This window comes from Schistocerca serialis, chromosome 5 (genome assembly GCF_023864345.2).
Source record: "Schistocerca serialis cubense isolate TAMUIC-IGC-003099 chromosome 5, iqSchSeri2.2, whole genome shotgun sequence".
In the NCBI taxonomy this organism is placed as follows: domain Eukaryota; kingdom Metazoa; phylum Arthropoda; class Insecta; order Orthoptera; family Acrididae; genus Schistocerca; species Schistocerca serialis.
Genome location: NC_064642.1, coordinates 452,036,932 through 452,056,644, shown reverse-complemented (window position 1 = coordinate 452,056,644; position 19,713 = coordinate 452,036,932). Strand labels below are relative to the sequence as shown.

Here is a 19,713-nt window from a genome sequence, read left to right as displayed (position 1 = left end):
ATGAAACAACGGTGTTGGACTCTTTTGAGATTCATCATAGCTGAGTGATTGGCCTTAGGAGCCTTCCGTTACAGTCCAAGTGGCATCCACTGTAGTGAAAAACATTGTACCACGTCTTCTTCTGACAAAGAAGTCCTGTAGCAAATTTGTGAGAATTTGTAAAAAAAAAATTACAGCTCCTTCTCTCCTTAGCGAGGGCTCGTTAATTACATTGCGGGAGCGTTGACTCTACAACACCGCTTTTGCTAAATGGTAGCTAAACTAGTTAAAACTGTTTAATCTCGATGTAGGATTATGACAGGGACTTTAACGAGCTGATCTGCTATCCTTGTAACACATCCAGCGACCGTGGTGATCTACGGTCTTCGTGCTTGACAGCTCTTGTATGATAGTAACGAAATGAAATATCCGCCAAGTGTCCCTTGAACCATATGAAAGATTAAAATTGATGTGTAAAGGACCCGTCCTCTCCGGTGGCTTGTTACGCAGTAATTGCAGTTTATTTATCCTCATGCGTCTTTGTATATGAACTGCAAATATCCGCACAACAGTGCAAGGTGTCGACTGCTTGTGGTGCGTGTCATATTTCGAAACAAAATCGTCCCATGCACTCGCGGTGCTTGCTGTTAACAACAGTAATGTCTACTTTATGCTTCACCCTCAAGCTTGCACTGAGTAAAGCTGGTTCTGTATCCGTTTTGTTTTTCCGGCACTGTTGGCTGTACGTTGACATCGATACATGGAAATATGTATAGAATCGCTGTGAAGTTGCAGAACTTGAAGATGCGATGAGCGCTTGATAGGGCTGCGGCAGCTGAGGGAGGTAGCTCAGCATGGCGTCGCTATGGCTGTCTTCCATGTGAGTTCATTGAATCCATACACGATGTGCATATCGTCCGAGCAATCACTACTGGGGAAAGGGGGGGGGGGTTGTAGGATTCTAGCTTACTCTGACACAAGAGATATATAGAATTTCCCAGAAATGTCGCGACAAACTTCGAGTGGTTGTAGAGCGTGTGTTGAGCTTCTAATCGAGGATAGGAACCCGTGTCCGGAAACGTCATCCAAAGATGCTACAAAAAGAACAGAAGTTACAGGCACCAGCGTCTGCCACTAGGCCACCCTTTCGTCGGCAAAGGTGACTTCATAGTTGACGGATCCTGGGCGGAACTTCTCGCAATGTTGTTTGTTATTCTGTGATCGCGACTCATTACCACGATCGCAAACGAAAAGATGGAGCTAGCTGCTGCGCAGACAGCCCTCGTCTCGTATGAATGCGATGCTCTGTTACCTCGGTTCGTGATGATTTTGGACACGGGTTTCCATCCACAGTTTATTTTACTCCAGGGATTCGGTACACAGGACAAAGACTACTGATGGAAATCCGTGTCCGAAACCGTCATTCATCAAGGCAACAGAGCATCGCATTCATAGGAGACAACGCCAATCTGCACAGCACCTAGTTCCGTCTTCTCCACTGGCGATCGTGGCAATCAGTCGCGATCACTGAATAACGAACGACCTTGCGAAATGTTCCGCCCACGATCCGTCACCGTATGACGTCATGTTTGCTGCCGAAGGGGTGGGCTAGTGGCAGGTGACGGTACCTGTATTTAAAGACTCGTTGTAGCGTCGTTGGATGAAGTTCCGGACACTCGTTGCAATCCTTGATTTGTTCCTCAAGACACTTTCCGCAGCCCCTCGAAATTTGTCGCAACATGTCTGTCCGTGAAATACGAGTAAATACACAGAGTGCCTAATGGTGAAAGCGACTGCTCACGGAAAGGAGAAAGACCGGGTGGCAGTAATTTTCAACTGTCACCACATATTCATTATGTTGCAAGTTGTTGATACCTGAACTGTTTGCATCGATAATTCATTTGATTGCACTTTCATTGATTTCATCCCCATCATCCATGCATTTGACCTCAATTAAGTGCATTTACATAATTAATTGTTTTTATGTACATCCTATGCTAAGCAAAGTGAATATAATGGGACTATTTTTAATTATGTATTCCAGCCACAACTCCCACAAATGTCCATGATACTTGTTTTTCTGCTCTTTCCGTTCTCTACCCCAAGGAGGAGGGCAGGCTGTTCAAGACCGGGCTCGTTAAAGACTCATGGTTCTTTTCACCCAAAAGTTCTTGTAAACTGGAAATAGAGGGGAGGTAATCCCAACTGGGAATATTTGGGAGGGGACTACTACTCCGACATGTGCCTGATACCGAAGGGAAACCTCCCCAAAAACCTTGTTGGATTGGGACTACTTACGACGCAGTCTGTGTGCTCACAGTAGGCAGTATGCCTAATCTGTGTGTGAATATAATGCGATCAATACGACTGCAGAAGGGGTTGGGGGGAGGGGGGTGCTACATTTTGATTCGTCTCTGTACAGATGGACTGAAACAGTTTAGCTGTACTCTCCGCTTGCATGATGTTACACTAATAAGATGAAATTCGCCGAAGGTTAATGGCTAGAGGCTAGAGAGACACTGCAAGTACGTTATTCAATCCTGTAAAATGGTTCTGGCCAGGGTACAACAACCTTCCCAGCGTAGCCATTTAAGCAGTGTTGTCAGCTCGTTAAAAGTCGATCGGGCCTGAGTTCTGACTATAGAGCACTCGCTGCGTTAGAACCAATAAGGCAGTGGGAGAATGAAAAAGAACAGCGCGGGAAAAAAATCGATGACGATAAGAAGCAAGAGCCGACGAGTGCGAGAATTATCACAGTCAGCTCAAGCATCCAAATAGTACACGGAAGACTGGAAAAGAAAATAGAGACTCTGGTAGATGACGATCAGTTTGGCTTTGGGAAAGGTAAAGGCACGAGAGAGGCAATTCTGATTCTGCGGTTGATAATGGAAGCAAGACCAAAGAAAAATCAAGACACTTCATAGGAGGGAACAATAAGACTAGAAGACTAAGAATGAAATGCTCGGATTAAAAAAAAGCGTAAGACATGGATGTAGTCTTCGCCTCTATTGGTGAATCTATATATCGTAGAATCAAAAGAAAAGTTCAAGAGCGGGATTAAACTTGAAGTTGGTATCAGTGATAAGATTTGCGGATGACATTACTATCCTCAGTGAAAGTAAAGAATTACGAATCTGTTTAATGGAACGAACAGTCTAATGAGTACAGAATGTGGATTGAGAAGTAGCAGAAATGAGAACAGAGAAAACGTTAACGTCAGAATCGGAGATCACGAAGCAGAGGAAGTTAAGGAACTCTGCTCCTTGGCAGCAAAATAACCCATGACGGATGGAGCAAGGACGGCATAAAAAACAAACTAGCACTGGCAAAACTAGCATCTGGCCAAGAGAAGTCTACTAGTGTTAAACATAAGTCTTAATTCGAGGAGCAAGTTTCTGAGAATGTACTTTGGAGCATATCCTAGTATGACAGTGAAACGTGGATACTAGAAAGATTTGAGGTGTGGTGCTACAGGCGAATGTCGAAAATTAGGTGGACTGGTAAGGTAAGGAACGAGAAGGTTCTTGCAGAATCGCTGAGAGGAGTAGTATGTAAAACACTGACAAGAAGAAGGGACAAGATGATAGGACATACGTTAAGACATCAAGAACAACTTCCGTGGTTCTAGAGGGAGCTTGTAGAGGGTAAAAACTGTAGAGGAAGATAGAGATCGGAATACATCCAGCAAATATGGAGGACGTAGGTTGCAAGTGCTAGTCAGAGATGATAAGGTTGGTACAGGAGAGGAAGTCGTGATGGGCTGCATCAAAGCAGTCTGAAAACTGATGATAAAAAAAAAAAAAATTAACGGTGGCATCTGAGACCAAGTATGTGGCATTCGTGAAACCTGTGAGCGAGGTCAGCGTGTAATAACGCTGAGAAGACGACGAGTGAAAACCAGGAGATGTTTGCGAATGTCAGCGCCGGCGCCCGAGAGGCGGCTGTATCTCCGTGTCGGAATTGGCCGGGCAAGTTGGCGCGCCGCCGTAACGCCGGAGGGTCCCGGAGCGCCTCTCCCCGAGTTTTCGCTCTCGGCGGAGCAGAGCGGGGCCCACACTAAAGCAACCTGCCCGCGTCGTTAAAGCGGGGCGCCCCGTGGCCTCTGCGGCCGCTATCTGCGCCGGCTATCTCCCCTCCAGATAGCAGCGCCGCGCCTAGCCGAGCCGCGCCGCGCCGCGCTCTAGCTTCTGTTATTTTTCGGCTACCGTTTTATGGCGCGTCCGCCGTTACCCCTGCGGCCACCAGCTACACTTGTGTAGCCGCCTCTCTTTTTTTACTCTGCTCTGTCAGTTTTGAAGTCGGTCATTCACAAACTGGCCGCTGCCAGAACTGGACTGTAGTGCAGTGCTTGCTGTTAGTTTCATTGGAATTCGCGTTTACTGGGGATTGGACCTGCCAGTACCGAAACAGACTTCGACGGGTGGCGGAAAGGTTCAGATGGCTCTGAGCACTGTGGGACTTAACTTCTGAGGTCATCAGTCCCCTAGAACTTAGAACTACTTAAACCTAACTAACCTAAGGACATCACAGACATCCATGCCCGAGGCAGGATTCGAACCTGCGACCGTAGCGGTCTCGTGGTTCCAGACTGTAGGTGGCGGAAAGGGCCCACAGTCCACCTCAGAGAAGAGCTCCTGTAACAAGAATGCGGCAGCCAATCGAGTGTGCATTGTGACGTAATCTGTCTATAACAGAATGGTACGTACCATTCTAAAACCATCACCGTTAGTGCAGCGGCATCAAAATTGTGGCTAGTTAGTTGAATGTTCGCTAGGTCATTGGAACGGCTCTTTTATCGAGCTGATGGGGAGCGCTAGTCTTTTACAGCATATACACACATGATTATCAATTGCATAAAACTTGAGAACAATACTTTGAACAAGAAATGATTTTAGGTTACATTTGAAACTTGCTTTCCTACCTGTGACACATCTTATGGCATTTGGCAAATGATTAAAGGTTTGTGTTGCTGTATATGGAACTCCTTTCTGAACCACTGACAGATTTAATAATGAGCGGTGAAGGTCATTGTTTCCTCTAGTGTTGTAGGTATGTTCCTCATTGTTCTTCTTAAACTGTGATGGATTATTTCTAATGAATTTCATTAGCGAATATAAAGTGGTGAACTACCCCAGAAAATTATTCCATAATACATTATTGAGTGGAAATATGCAAATATGCAATAATTAAGGAAAAGTAAGGAAATTCTTTTGTTTGCAAGATAGCAACTATATGAAGAGCAAAAGTAGCCGAACTTAACTGTTTGAGAAGCTCAGTAATGTGCTTCTTACATTTCAAGTTTTCGTTAATATGTACACTCAAAAATTTCGAGCATACCGTATTCACTGAGTCCTGCTCATCTGCTGCAGCAGTTGTTGGTGTGACTTTGTTGTACAGAATTGAATCTAAGTGGTTTTTTTTCAGAATTTAGAGAGTCCATTTTCTGAGAACTACTTAATAATTCTTTGGAAAATATCATTTACAGTCTGTTCTGATGCTTTCTCTCAATTAGGATTTATTATAACACCAGTATTGTCTGCAAAAAGTACCAGTTCTGCCAATTGAATGTTAAGTGGAAGTCATTCACATCTATACAAAGAATAGGAATGGACCCAGAATTGAACCATGTGAGATTCCTTTTGTCGTTTCTTCCCAGTCGCTAAAACTTTCTACCCTTCCAAAACACTGGTTGATTTATTAAGCGTAACGTTTTTCATTCTGCTTGTTAAGTATGATTCAAACCAGCTGTGCGTAAAGAAAGCCGTGAATTAAATAAAACTTGATCTTTTGTAAGAGAATATCATGATCTGCACGATAGAAGGCCTTGGCGAGATCACAAAAAATGCCAACTGGAGATATTTTATTACTTAAAGCCTGAACTATTAGATTTATAAATAGCTTTCCCAGTCGAGCAACCCATTTGGAATCCAGACTGTGATATGCCAAGTGAATTGTTTCTACTTAAGTGTGAGACTGCTCTTGAGTACATTACCTCGAATATTTTGGGGAAAGATATCAGTAAGGAAATTGGACGATAATTGTTTAACTCTGCCTTGTAACCTTTCCTATGAGGAGTTTTAACAATGGCATATTTTAACCCGTCTGGGAAAATACCCTGTGCCAATAACGCGTTACATATATCACTAAGGACATTACTTATAAAGATGGACTGACTTGTTTGCGTCCCAGTGTAGTGACACTGAAACGCTCCTTTCCTCCGTGCCTCAAGGCTTGCGTGGCCCCGTACGAAGTCGCATTTGCGGCTGCGGCCAGAGCCTATGCACTCACGGCGGGATGCGGCGCGTGGGACAAATTCCTCTACTTACTGCTATGCAGATTTAATCAGAAACGTTTGTTGGCAGACCCATATTAATTCCCTGCACTGTTGCACATGTATAAACAATTTAAATATGGGTCGGCAACATTAATTGGCCCCTTAAGAAAGGATTGAACTTCTTACCTCTCCAGTATCAATCACTGAAAACGGTGCAGAAATTAAGCACTTTCAGGAAGATACCGAGATCTGGCAACTGGACTGGAATATGTACACCGCTTGCCGTTCCTACAACTCTTAAGCGGTCTGTAAGCAACTTCCTGTGATAATCTCCACATCATAAAACAGACATACAGTTCAATGTCAATAAAGGAAAATAGTCTCACGAAAACACAACACTTAAATTTTAACAGAAAGAAATGGAACTCACTTGCTTTACAGGAAACGTGCACGCTGCTCCTCCCTAATAAGATAATAGAAACTGCCAGGTGAATCCTAACGACTTAAGAGATGCCCTGCTCCGCTCTGTGCTTCGCTGCATAGTGTCACTTTGCTACAGGAACGACCAATTACGATTGACAGTAACTGTGCAGAACAATCGATATTAGTTAACGTAGTCTTAAAATTTAATGCAGGAACTAAGAGACGTATCTGTAAGGCACCGTTGAAGTGTTCATTAGCTGCTATCTGGGAAGGGAACAGAAGAGCCAGAAGTGAGTCTTCTAGGCACTTGAGGTCGCTCGGTCAGCTGTAGTGTGTGCGTCTTTGGCAAGTGGTGAGTGTGAGGGATTATTTCGAAAGATCCCATGAGGGATCTTGGTTATCAGAAGGGTGCTTTAATAGTAGCGGTAGTTTCATTCGCATGTGTTGTTCACCCCAAGCATTCACCTGTAGATTGCAATGAGCTCTTTTTCAGACAATCCTCTCCAGCATTTTAGGTGCCATCGAGAAAACGATGGGATATTCCAGTGGTTTCATGTACCCGAATAGAGAACAAAAAATTATCGTTTCAAATGAATTTCTTGATGATTTCTGAACAAGGGTACGGCTGATTCTTTCTTGTACCCTCATCCAAATGATAAAGTGTTCGCTCTGTACTTACTACATTTTCGACTATAGAATCAGCTGGGGACTGTGGGAGGGGGAAGCAGTTGTGGCATCCTGACGTGTACAAAGGTTTCCTGTAACAAGGTGATGCAGATGCTGTCTTAGAACGGCCAGACTGGCGTTTTGTCGAACTACAGTTGTGTGACACAGTGTTAATCCTGGCCGGTAGGGGTTGCCTACTGGCAGGATCCACGTAAACATGCCTCTGGAATATTTAATTTGTCGCAGTTTGCTTGGTCGTTAGCACTTAACGTTACCGAATCAGCCGGAAGGGACTGTTTATTTTAATTGCAGTGTGTGATGGGTGGAAGGGGGAGAGCTTTATTCGTTACTAGGGTAATCAGCAGTCTAGTGTGTAGAATGTCCGGTTTTTGTGTCCTTGATATTTTCATGCTTAAATTAACATCACCAATAGTTCAGTAACCCCTCCTCCTCCAGCAGCTCTCTCTCTCTCTCTCTCTCTCTCTCTCTCTCTCTCTCTCTCTCTCTCTCTCGTTTGCGTCACCCCCATGGGTAGACGTCACACAACCCCTCCCTCCCCCTCACACACACACACACACACACACACACACACACACACTTTTTTTTGTAACTTCGTAATTGACGTGAAAAATAATCTGATATTTCGCTATTATGTAAACTAGCGTTTCTGAAGTTCCCTCCCGCGAGCACGCACAAGTGCCACAACACCACGTTGCGTGGACTCAACTAATGTCTGAAGTAGTGCTGCAGGGAACTGACTCCATGAATCCTACAGGGCTGTCCGTAAATCCGCAATAGTACGAGGGGTGGAGATCTCTTCTGAACAACACATTGCAAGGCATCCCAGATATACTCAATAATGTTCATGTCTGGTAGTTTGGTGGCCAGCGGAAGTGTTTAAACTCAGAAGAGTGTTTCTGGAGCCACTCTGTAGAAATTCTGGACGTGTGGGGTGTCGCATTGTCCTGCTGGAATTGTCCCAGTCTGTCGGAATACACAATGGACATGAATCGATGCAGGTGGTCAGACACGATGCTTACGTACATGTCACCTGTCAGAGTCGTATCTAGACCTATCAGGGGTCACACACGTCCCACACCATTACAGAGCCTCCACCAGCCTGAGAAGTCCCATGCTGACATGCAACGTCCATGGATTCATGAGGTCGTCTCGACACCCGTACGTCATCAACAGTCCAAGGCGAGGCGTAAAGCCTAGTGTCGTGCAGTCATCTAGGGTACAGTAGTGGACTGTCGGTTCCAAAAGCCCATATCGATGTTCCTCCTAGTGGTTCGCACGCTGCACTTGTAGATGGCCCAGTATTGAAATCTGCAGCAATTTGCGAAAGGGTTGCTCTTCTGTCACGTTGAACGAGTCTCTTCAGTCGTCATTGGTGCCGTTCTTACAGGATCTTTTTTCCGGCCCGCGCCGACGTCGGAGATTTGATGTTTACCAGATTCCTGATATTCACGGTACACTCGTGAAATGATCGTACGGGAAAATCCAAATTTCATCGCTACCTCGGAGATGCTGTGTCCCATTGCTCGTTCGCTGACTATAACACCACATTCAAACTTAGTTAAATCTTGATTACCTGCCATTGTAGCAGCTGTAACCAATCTTATAACTGTGTCGTAGATAAGCGTTGAAGACCACAGCGCCGTATTCTGCCTGTTTACATGTCTCTGTATTTGAATATATGCATGCCTTTACCAGTTTCTTTGGCGCTTCAGTGTAGATAAGGAAAATGTGTTAAATATGGAGAGACTGCAGGGACCGACGGATTCTATCCAGAAATAAAGATGGCTGAAAGAAAGTGGGTTAACACAGAGTTCACAAATCACCATAATACCTCGTATTTGATATGAAGTGAATGTTGCCACGGCGAACCTAGACTTGGGGCTACGCTGCATACATCAAGCGGTTACCACGGCCATATTTTTCGTACTCCATTCGTTTGATACGCGTTGCAACCTAAAGTGGAACAAGTCTACACTACAGATCAGTCTGTAACAACAAACGAAATTTCGTTTTGCTCCGTTTTGCTGTATTTATTTGTGGTTGTGTAAACGTACGTTAGTTAACATTCAATGACTGTCAGTCAGCGCACATATGAAAGACAGGTATAAAGTTTAGAAATAAGATGCTCCGATTCCCTAAAGCATTGAAAAATGGAAACACATACCACATTGCAAACCACTTCATACAACAGAATCAACTCCCTTCTGACATTAAAACGCCAATAAGCAGTAATAATAATTTATAGAAATTTACTACCCATCTACCACAACCCAAAAAAGACCTCGTACAGAAATTACAGACATAAGATATGCCACCCTTCTCACTACAATAATTATTTTTTTGAGGTTATTATTTATACATAATTTTTCCGATAAAGCTTCTACCTATTTGTGGTTACCAATAAACCAGCGATTTCAGTTCATAGATTCCGAACTATATCCCGATCATATTTTTCATCCTCAGGGCGCCACAAGTTCTTGGGCTGAACTTACCAGCTTCCCACAGTCCATATTCCGTGCGAGAGAACGTCTAACGACTTCAACTGATTTGAATTTCACCGATTGTCATCCGAAGCCTGTACACTCGGACAATGCGATCGGCTACAGTGTGACCGCGCACGTAGTGGAGTACCGATTTGAAAAAATCGGTCGTCTTCGGCTGATGTCTGTCGTCCGTGGAATCACCAATATCGGAGCCACTGTGCCCGCATCCACAGATAAAGATGTTATTGTGCCGCTGCCGAATACACTTTCGTGCTGACAAAATGAGTATCACGCTATTACTCAGTTATTTTGCGTATCTTCGGGACAGCGAAGAGGGGCAAAATAAATCTGTTGACTTCGCGTTCATCGTGCGTAATACAGCAATTCCGCAGCAAAACTAGCTCTCTGATGGAATAATACAGGTCAGCTCTGCCCTACTTGCCAAAGAAAGGTGTAGCCGTAGTGGCCGCCTTGGTTTTGATTTGTTTTGGCGCACTATGACGGGTCAACTTCCACCAGCCGTCGAGCGACCCTGCCCCAGAAATAGATCTCCTTGGGCCCGCATTACACAACTAACCTGCGTAACTACGGCTGCCGTGAGCCAGGTGCACGGATGCGCACGCGAAAAGTGCTCGCCTTTCCAGCCCGACACACTTCCTCCACTTGCCGAAGCAACATAAAAACATTTTCTCTCATGCACGTTCCCTCTAACTTTCACGTGGCGATCGTTTTTGTTCGGAAAGTAGCTGAACTCCAACATCCCTCCATGAAAAATCGATATCTGTACTTCGAAAATCAATGTAAACCACATTTTCTTGTTCCGTAAGCCTAAACAAGGATGGAAAATAGGCGGACATTCTGCCGAATTACTGAGATTCTTGGGGGAAAATAACATGACAAATTTATTCCGTGAGGTATGCAAGATATGAGACACAAAAAAGTACTAATAATTCCAATTCCTAAAAAAAGATAGTTGCTGACTGGTGCGAGTGCTTTATTTGTGACGGTATGAACTGGTATGCCGTACTGGTCACTTGTATAAGAAAAAATCAGAACTGCAGGTTTTGATATGTGATATGATAGAACTTTGCTGCCAGTTGAAGCGATATAAAAAAAAAAAAAAATGTTATATTCATACTTTTAAAATGTTCAGAAAATGGTTAAAATAATGTTTTAAGAAGTCCAAATTTCAAAAACATACCTTGAAAGGTCACAGTTTTACAAATCAAACACTGTGTGTGAATATTTCCGAATCATCAGTTTATTAATTCAAGTTTGGAAAATACTGACACGAATTACTTTCAGAAGAATGGAAAGACTAGTAGAAGCTGATTTCAGGGGAGAATAGTTTGTGTTCAAGAAAAATGTAAGAATATGTGAAGCAGTACCGGTACTACTTCCTATCGTAGAAGACTGACTGTGAAAGGCAAATCTATGTTCATAGTATTTATAGATTTAGAGAAAGGTTATGACAGTGTTCATTGAAATCAACCCTTTACAATTTCTGAAGGTAGTGAGGATAAAATATAGGGACCAAAAGATGATTTAAAATTTGTACAGAAACAGATCTCCGTTACAGGCATCGAAGGACTTGAAATGAAAGCAGTAGTGGAGAAAGGAGTGAGACAAGTTTGTAGTTTCTCCCCAATGTTATTCCTTCTGTATACTGAGTAAGTGGTATAGGAAATCAAGGAGACATTTGGAAAAGGGAAGAACATTCAATTCAGAGTTGCCCGATATATGTATAAATGAGAAAACATTGTCTTCCTCAATATAACATTTAGCCTATTTTATGCTAGGAATTTTGTCAAAGACAAAGTCCTTTTTATTCTCATCAGTGAACTATGGATACAAAATGTGGATTACCATTTCTGGTGCTATTTTTGTATTTACTCGTTAACTGTCTTAAGGTTTTTAGTTGGTTTTTGACCAAAGATGAAATTTACAGTTACAGTGATATTCTGTGTGTGTGTGTGTGTGTGTGTGTGTGTGTGTGTGTGTGTGTGTGTGTGTTTTGTGCACACTCTCTCTCTCTCTCTCTCTCTCTCTCTCTCTCTTTCTCTTTAATACTCATTTCAGCCATATTTATCTGACTGCCTTATAAAGGGCAATAATGAACCAGTAAAAGAAATTGTCCGAAAATCTAGTTGACCGTATACATTTCAACAAGAGACAGTGAATTATATATATACAAATAGGCGAATAAATAACAAAACTAAAAACTTTACTTTTAAATATTTGCATGTAGTTTTAACTAAATACCTAGGCCAAAGATAAAGTTTCTGTCCCTGTTGGGATAATCTTGAATTTTTTTTTAGATGTAATATGTATGAATAAAAGTGAGAAGTCACTATAATGTTACCATCATTATAACAACACAGGTCATGATGAATTTAAAAACACATGCTAAAAAGTTTGCAATTGTTTGCTGTGTGTGCATCTTGATCTGAACTCCTCCCTCATTTGTACTCAAGGTTCATTTACTTAAGATAAAAGAAATTATACGACTTTTGTCTAACTATGATTTGTTATATTCCAGATGAAGTTGACGTGATCGGTTACACGAGCAACCAGAGCGACACTGATGACCATAGCAGTGTGCAGTCCACCTCCAGTGATAGCGGGGTCGCCATGTCCACCAGTCGCCTCACCCTCTCTGAGATGGAAATCATCTAGGTCAGTGTGCTGTGTCACAATTTAAATAGATTTTTGACGAAGAAGATGTAGACACAAGAGTGGCTTCTCATCCTCTGGGTGTACCTTTTGTTTTGCTTGCCCAATAATCTATATTTTGAACTGTACTTTTCTTCCAGATTTAGGCATATAACCCAGCTTGTTTTTGAAAACAAGTTTTACATTCATTTACCACAGTATATTTAGCCTGTATTCAAGGAGTGTCAAACAATTGTGGACACACAGTTTCGATGCAGGTAAGTGCCATTAGAAAAAAGAATGAAAAACATATATTTGAATATGGTTTCATTTTGTGCTGTTACTGAAGAACATTTTATTTGGCGTTACTGATTAAAGCCTATCCACTTAAGAAAGTTTTCAGTACCCGGGAAGGTGGCCAGGAAATAAGAGTAATTCACACAGTTTATGTATAATTGCACTGCAGCATACTTTACTCCCATTGTGCTGCCTAACATCTACCGTAGAAATGGAAACTATAGTAATAATAGATCATGGTTGGAAGTATAAAAAAGGAAGCTTGCACAACCATGCCCTACCAAATGAAAAGGTGGTTCAGTATAAGAAGTCCAGCCCTATGTCTTGAATGCGCATCTACACTGACATGACAAATGTCATGAGATAGCAGTATGCACATATACAGATGGCAGTAGTATCACATACACAAAGTATAAAAGGGCAGTGCATTGACAGAGTCGTCATTTGTACTTGGGTGATTTATATGAGAAGGTTTCCGACATTATTATGGCTGCCCGACAGGCTGGTAGGTGGAGCTAGATGCATGGGATGTTCAGTTTTGGAAATCAACATTGAATTCTATATTGTGAAATCCACAATATACTAAATTTTAGGTATTACTTCTTACCATGGACAGTGTAGTAGCTGATGACCTCCACTTGACAACCAACAGCAGCAACCATTATGTAGAGTTCTTGGTGCTAAGAGACAAGTAACACTGTGTGAAATAACTACAGAAATCAATGTGAGGCTTATGTCAAATGTATTCGTTAGGACAGTGCAGTTATGTTTGGCTACAAGGAGACCATTTACAGCCATTCATGGACATCATGTTCCCATACAACACTTGAATTTTTATGAATGCTCACAATTGGCCACCCAGGTTACCCGTCATGAATCCCATTGAAGATTTATGGGACATAATTAAGAGATCAGTTTGTGCACAAAATCATGCACAGGTCATACTTTCACAATTCTTGACAGCTATAGAGGCAACATGGCTTAGTATTTCTGCAGGGGACTTCCAATGTCTTGTTAAGTCCATGCCATGTTGAGTAGCTGCACTATGCCGGGCAAAAGGAGTTCCGACATATTACGAGTTATCCCACGACTTTTGTCACCTTAGTGTATTTTCAAGCCATTGAATTCTTATTGATGGGCACTACCAGAACTATTAGTTGATGCAAAGAGGTGCAAAGAATTTTATCAGCATGTCATAGAAAATTTGAACCCATTGCCTTCTGTTTTGAGGTGTATGAAGAATTCTTGTGGTTGATGACTCAGTGATTCCATGTTTGTGTGTAAGTAAGAGAACATTTAAGACTTTTTCACTATGCCATTAAATCAGGGTGGTCAACCTTTTTTAACTATGCCCATTTTTGTACCTCTGTTAGTAGCAAAATTGTCCAACCACCCACTGGTTTCTCAGTAACGGTGATTTATAAACTAGGAAAGTAACTTTGCTTTATTAAATTCATAAAGCAGAGTACAGCAAGTTAAAGTGTATAATAATAATTACATACCAAACACTTTGTCAAAATTTTATGAAAACCATTGTGTAATGTTAGTTTTCTTTTGATGGCTGTATTTCTTTTGTCATAATCTGTATAGTAAGCTAGTGTCAGTTCAGTACTTCACTGTTAATAACCTCATGGCTGCTATAGCAACACATTGTTTTAGTCCGATCTTTACATTTTTCATACGTAACTCCCTTCTTGTAATTTTTTTTTATTAAGACACTGTAGTGATGTGCAGTGATCTTGCACTCCTCAGCACCAGTGTGTTGTGCTAAACTGCCTTTTTACTTACACTTTATTCACTCAAAGATACCTTACTATTTGCTTTTCTTATCTTATGATATCCCTAAAATCGGGGAAAAAATTAGTCGGAGAAGTGAAATACACTAAAAAAATGCACCATGAAGGAGTTAATGCAACATTGTAAACTTCGGTGGCTGTTTGATGAATGTGTGATGTTCCATCACAGTTGCACCACACAGCTGGAAAGAACAGTAAACAGGTGGCATGTTGGTACCAGGGCATAAACTCTTCACAAATTCTATTGCTTGTACTCAGTTGGACAGTAACTATGCCTTGCAGACAGGCACATGAAAAAAATACACAGTAGTTAGCATTTTAGGGAGGGGGTGTAGTTCCACTCAAACAAGCCAGTTGGAGTAATCGGCTTATCGCTTGACATTTGAACAGGAGATATGTTACTATTTGACAATTTTGGCAGAAGTGGACTAACTATGACCGAATACAGCATCAAGAAGGAAGTGATTGACCTAGAGAGATGACAGAATGCGAGGACTAGCAATTGTCAGAGGGGCACTCAGAGCCCTGGATTCATCATTATCATTAATCCAAAGTGCAACTGGTGCTCCAGTGACCACATAGCCAGCTCACAGAAAGGGGGCTGAGGCCACAGCACCCCTTCCACCAACTGTTGTTGACCTCTGTACACCAACAGTCCCGTTGAGTGGTTTCGAACATATTAGGCCTGGAATCACATTGACTAGAGTAGTCTTTAGTGATGAGTCCTACATCGAATTGAGCCCTGATGACCAGCTAAGACGTGTCTGAGGATGCCCCAGACAGCAGTAGGATAGCAACCTGAATGTCGCCTGCCACATGGTATGACGACCGGGAGTGATGGTCTGGGGTGCCATTTCATTTTGTAGCAGGACCCCTGTGGTAATCAGCCACAGCACCCATACAGCACAGGGGTACATAGATGATATGCTATGATCCTTTTTATTGCCCTTCATGACAAGCCATCCTAGGCTTACATTTCACCAAGATAATGCTGGCCCATACATAGCAAGAGTTTCTACTGCATGTCTTCGTACTTGCCAAACCCTGTGTTGGTCACCAAGGTTGCTAGATCTCTATACAGTTGAGAATGTTTGTACCATTTTGGCCAGGGCCCTGGAACGAGCTCAGGATTTTGACAATTTAATGTGCCAATTGGACAGAATTTGGCACATTTGGCATGATATCCCTCAGGAGGACATGAAACAACTCTGTCAATCAGTGCCAAGCCAAATAACTCTGCATTAGGGCCAGAGGTGGACCAACACATTATTGACTTGCTCAGTTTGTGGAGCTCTTTCTCTTGACTAAATCATCTAATTTTTCTGAAATTGAATCATTTGTTTGTCTACTTGTACATCACATCTACTGATTTCCATCCCATTTGGATAATTCCTTCATGATGCATCCTTTTCTTCATGTGTAGTGCTGTGAGGTAAATGCTGTTCTAAAGTTTCTTCAACCCAATCACAATTTTTGATGACTTCAGTTATTTTTGCCAGTCATTAAATTAATTTGTGCTCACAGAAGACTCCCAGGCATTTGTTCCCATGAAATGAGACTGACAGACAAGTTGATAGTTGATTAAAAACTATTCACAATAACTACTTTGTATTGTAAATGAGATTTCCAATTAGGTTTGCTTTTAATATTTTTGATAATGCATATTTATGATTATCATTTACTGCTTTGCATTTATTTCTTATTTTGATTCCTATGGTAGTACTGTTCATAAAGTGAAATTTATTCATAGATACATTATTTGAGCCAGTATCTTCATCCTGCATGATCATCATCTTATCTTTCTTCTTCGTTTGCTTCTCTTTTTTCCTCTATCAACACCCCTTCTGAAAGTATTTCATTGATCATTCTGATCCTCTTGATCTGATGGGATATATTAATGTATCATTCTCTGTAACAGTCCCACCTGAAGGACACTGATCCACATTCTTTATATGTAGGTCCCTAAAGTGAGCACTTTTCAAATTTGTACAATCCAAATTACAGTTAAAATTAACTCTCGGATAAAATAATTAACAGAAGGAGTAATACATTCATATTAAGCACTTTGCATTATATGATTAGTAACAGAGATTTAATATATGCTGCCAGGAGGATGACTGGACAAAGCGGCCACTGAAATTTAATTAGCCATTGTACATGTGTGTTTTTTTGAGTCACTGCTCTGATGTTGCAGGTGAACGGGGATGAAGCTGGGAGCAGTTGAGGGACGAGACATCAGCCTGCCCAAGATCTGCCGTGCCCTGCCTTCTCCTCGGCCTGCAAACCATGCACCGTCTTAACAGAGCCAGTATATTGCATTTGTATTAGTAACCCACCACACTCATTTCTCCTCTAGTCAACAATGGTAACATCTGTATTATAAAAGAGATTTGGGAAAATAAGCACAATGCATACACTGCATGTGCAGATTTTATTTATGTAAATTGTACATATATTCATTTTAAAGAGAATATTAAAGGCCTTTCTGTATTATTTGCAGGTGTAGATGGTCAGGAATAATTTTTTCTGTCCAGTTTTATTTGGCATTAGCATTTTTGAAAGTGCAGATATGTTTTAACAAATACTAGTGCTGTGCATGGATTAAGAGACTATTTTTTAAAGAAATTTCTCATAAATGACCCTAGCAGGCAGATCTCTGGATGGTCTCCTCTGAACTCTCTTCTGTAGTTTACATCGGTTAAGTATATGTCGTTATATTTCTCCAAAGACAGCCAAGACACTGCCCCGTACTTCGGTTTACTTCTGCCGTGCAGTGGTCCGAGAATCACATTGAAAATTAGTATGACTGTGTATCCTGTACATAGGTTAATTGTTTCCTCACAGAGGGGCCAGGGGACAGGGAGAAATGTTATTTTTACTTAAGTGATATGTTGCAAGAAGAGTGTGAGGAGTGGATCTGCAAGTGGAACTGATGCCTGGGCCGATGTGGACCCAGTGATACCCGCCCACACTTGCGTGTGCCAGATCTCTAGAACCAAAATGTTGTCTGTCCCTCTGTTCTCCTTCCTGACAGCCTGGGGAAGAACATGGAAAATATTATTATATTTAAAGATATAAAAAAATATTAAAAACATCAAAACTTTCAAAGAGTACAAATTCTGTATAAGTCCCTCATGATAGTGGGGAACTTTTTATGTTAAAATTTCCATGGACTTGGGTTTCAGCAGATAGTAAAGTAGGGCACAACACTCTTATTTTACTATTTAATGATAAAAGTGGAGAAAGGAGGATAATGTTTACCTGACCAACCTCTTTCTCCACTGACTGAAAAAGAAAACTGCATTAGAGGCCAGCCCTGTGCTATATGCTGAAACGCTTGTGTTCCAGTGGTTAGAACTGAAAGCCTCTTCACGTGTAGCAACAGTGAAACGGAAATGTGCGACTGAGTGAGAGTGACTGCTTGTGTCAGTGCGAAAGAAGGGTATATACCGTGAGGAATGGCTAAAGCTGTGTACAATAAGATTGTGAGTGGACTGAGTGGGATTGTATCCAGGAATCCAATACTACTGTGGTAATAAAGGCAGAATGATCTGAAGGAGTCATTTTAACTACTCTTTGAATTAAAAATTCAATTGTGCAATTAATTAGACACGTGAGATACTGTTATTTCAGTCTTTATAATTATATTATTAATATAAAATATTATTATAATTATTATAAGTAAGAGGTATGCCTGTGATTAATGTTGTCTCTTGTGGAAAAGAATCCTGGATTCTGTCCCCTCTACCCAGTGATCGAGACGACTGAAAATAAGATAGTATTTTAAGCCACCTGAACACTGATGACAGAAAGAGGCTGTAGTTTGTCAGCTGTTTAATGTGTCTGCTTCTCTTAGCTGCAAGGTTATAGAAAACACAAAAAAATACCTAACTACCTTTCTGTTTAAAGAAAAGAGCTTCAAGGATTCTTCACAAAACCAAAAATGAAAAACAAACAAAAAAATACATAGAAGTATATGTTACTGAAAGCACTGTCTGTTTGGTCTCAAGGTATCTATAAAGTGTGATACAACAGGACAAGAAAATTTTTTGTAGATTAATTTTTGTGAAAGTTTTTGTGTAGCAGCAATATGAATTGATACCAGTACTGTGAATATTTGGTATCTCAGCTTAGGTTCAGCCACATCTGTCATGGTTTTGTGTTTGACATCTTTGTTAGAAGCACTGGAAAGAATAGAAAGGCTATCATCTTCATGTTTTGAAGCCACCTTGCTGCTTTTGTGTTATAGATATACCAGACAGACCTACCCTCCAGATATTTCTGTTTCCAGATGCTTTCTGTGGTCAGTTCTGTTATGTTACCCTTCACGTGACCATATTATGAACAGTGACCTAATGCAGAATTGCATGAATGAATTCTTGTAATAGACATTTAGAAAAACATATTATGTCTATTATTCCAATGATTTTTCTCCCTTTTTATGGCTGTCTGAAGAACTGATTGTACATATTACTTGTAACTATTCATATTGCATCATTGTTTTGTTCTTAATTTTCTTGATTCTACAGAAAATAAAATTTGTGTATTATTGTAATATTTGATGTAGTTGTCTTTTTGGTTCTCCATTTCCCAAAATTTGAAGCAAAACACACATTTGTAGTTAACAGGATGTTTATAGAGTATATATTTCAGTCCATTATGTATCAACACTAAGTGTTGTATCATGCTAAAGCACCCTGTTCCAAGTAGTCCACATTTAGGAGGTCAGTACACAAATAAAATATACTGAAAGTCTTAAAAGAAATTGTTTTTGAATGTGTATCCTCCTTCATTTATAATGAAATGAATTTTCCGTAGTGTTCATAAATGTGCTGCATGAATAACTGTGCTATATCATACCATATGGAAGTTGGTATTGACAATAAAGTACTGATGGCAATCAATTTAACTTTACCTGCATGTACAATAGAGCACAAATGAATCAGACTGATTGGAGTAGTATTGGTCCAGATAACGTTAGCATTATAGACATTTATTACAAATAGTGTTACACAGTACAATGTAATGGATACATATTAATGCTGAAAGTATATTTTAATCTATTTTTAATAGAGTATTCTTTAAAGTATTGCACAAAATGTAATGTAATGTATAGTATATT

At 41.0% G+C, this 19,713-nt stretch overlaps 1 protein-coding gene across 1 annotated transcript in view; it reads left to right on the top strand.

Annotated features, from left to right (window-relative positions):
- Positions 1-19,356, top strand: part of LOC126481841 (max dimerization protein 1-like) — a 682,325-nt gene extending 662,969 nt beyond the window's left edge. Inside the window, exons 6-7 of the mRNA XM_050105801.1 lie at positions 12,386-12,522; positions 16,786-19,356. Of these exons, the coding sequence (XP_049961758.1) occupies positions 12,386-12,522 (137 nt within the window). The 3' untranslated portion in view covers positions 16,786-19,356. The remainder of the gene's footprint in view (positions 1-12,385; positions 12,523-16,785) is intronic.
- Positions 19,357-19,713: the final 357 nt, after the last annotated feature.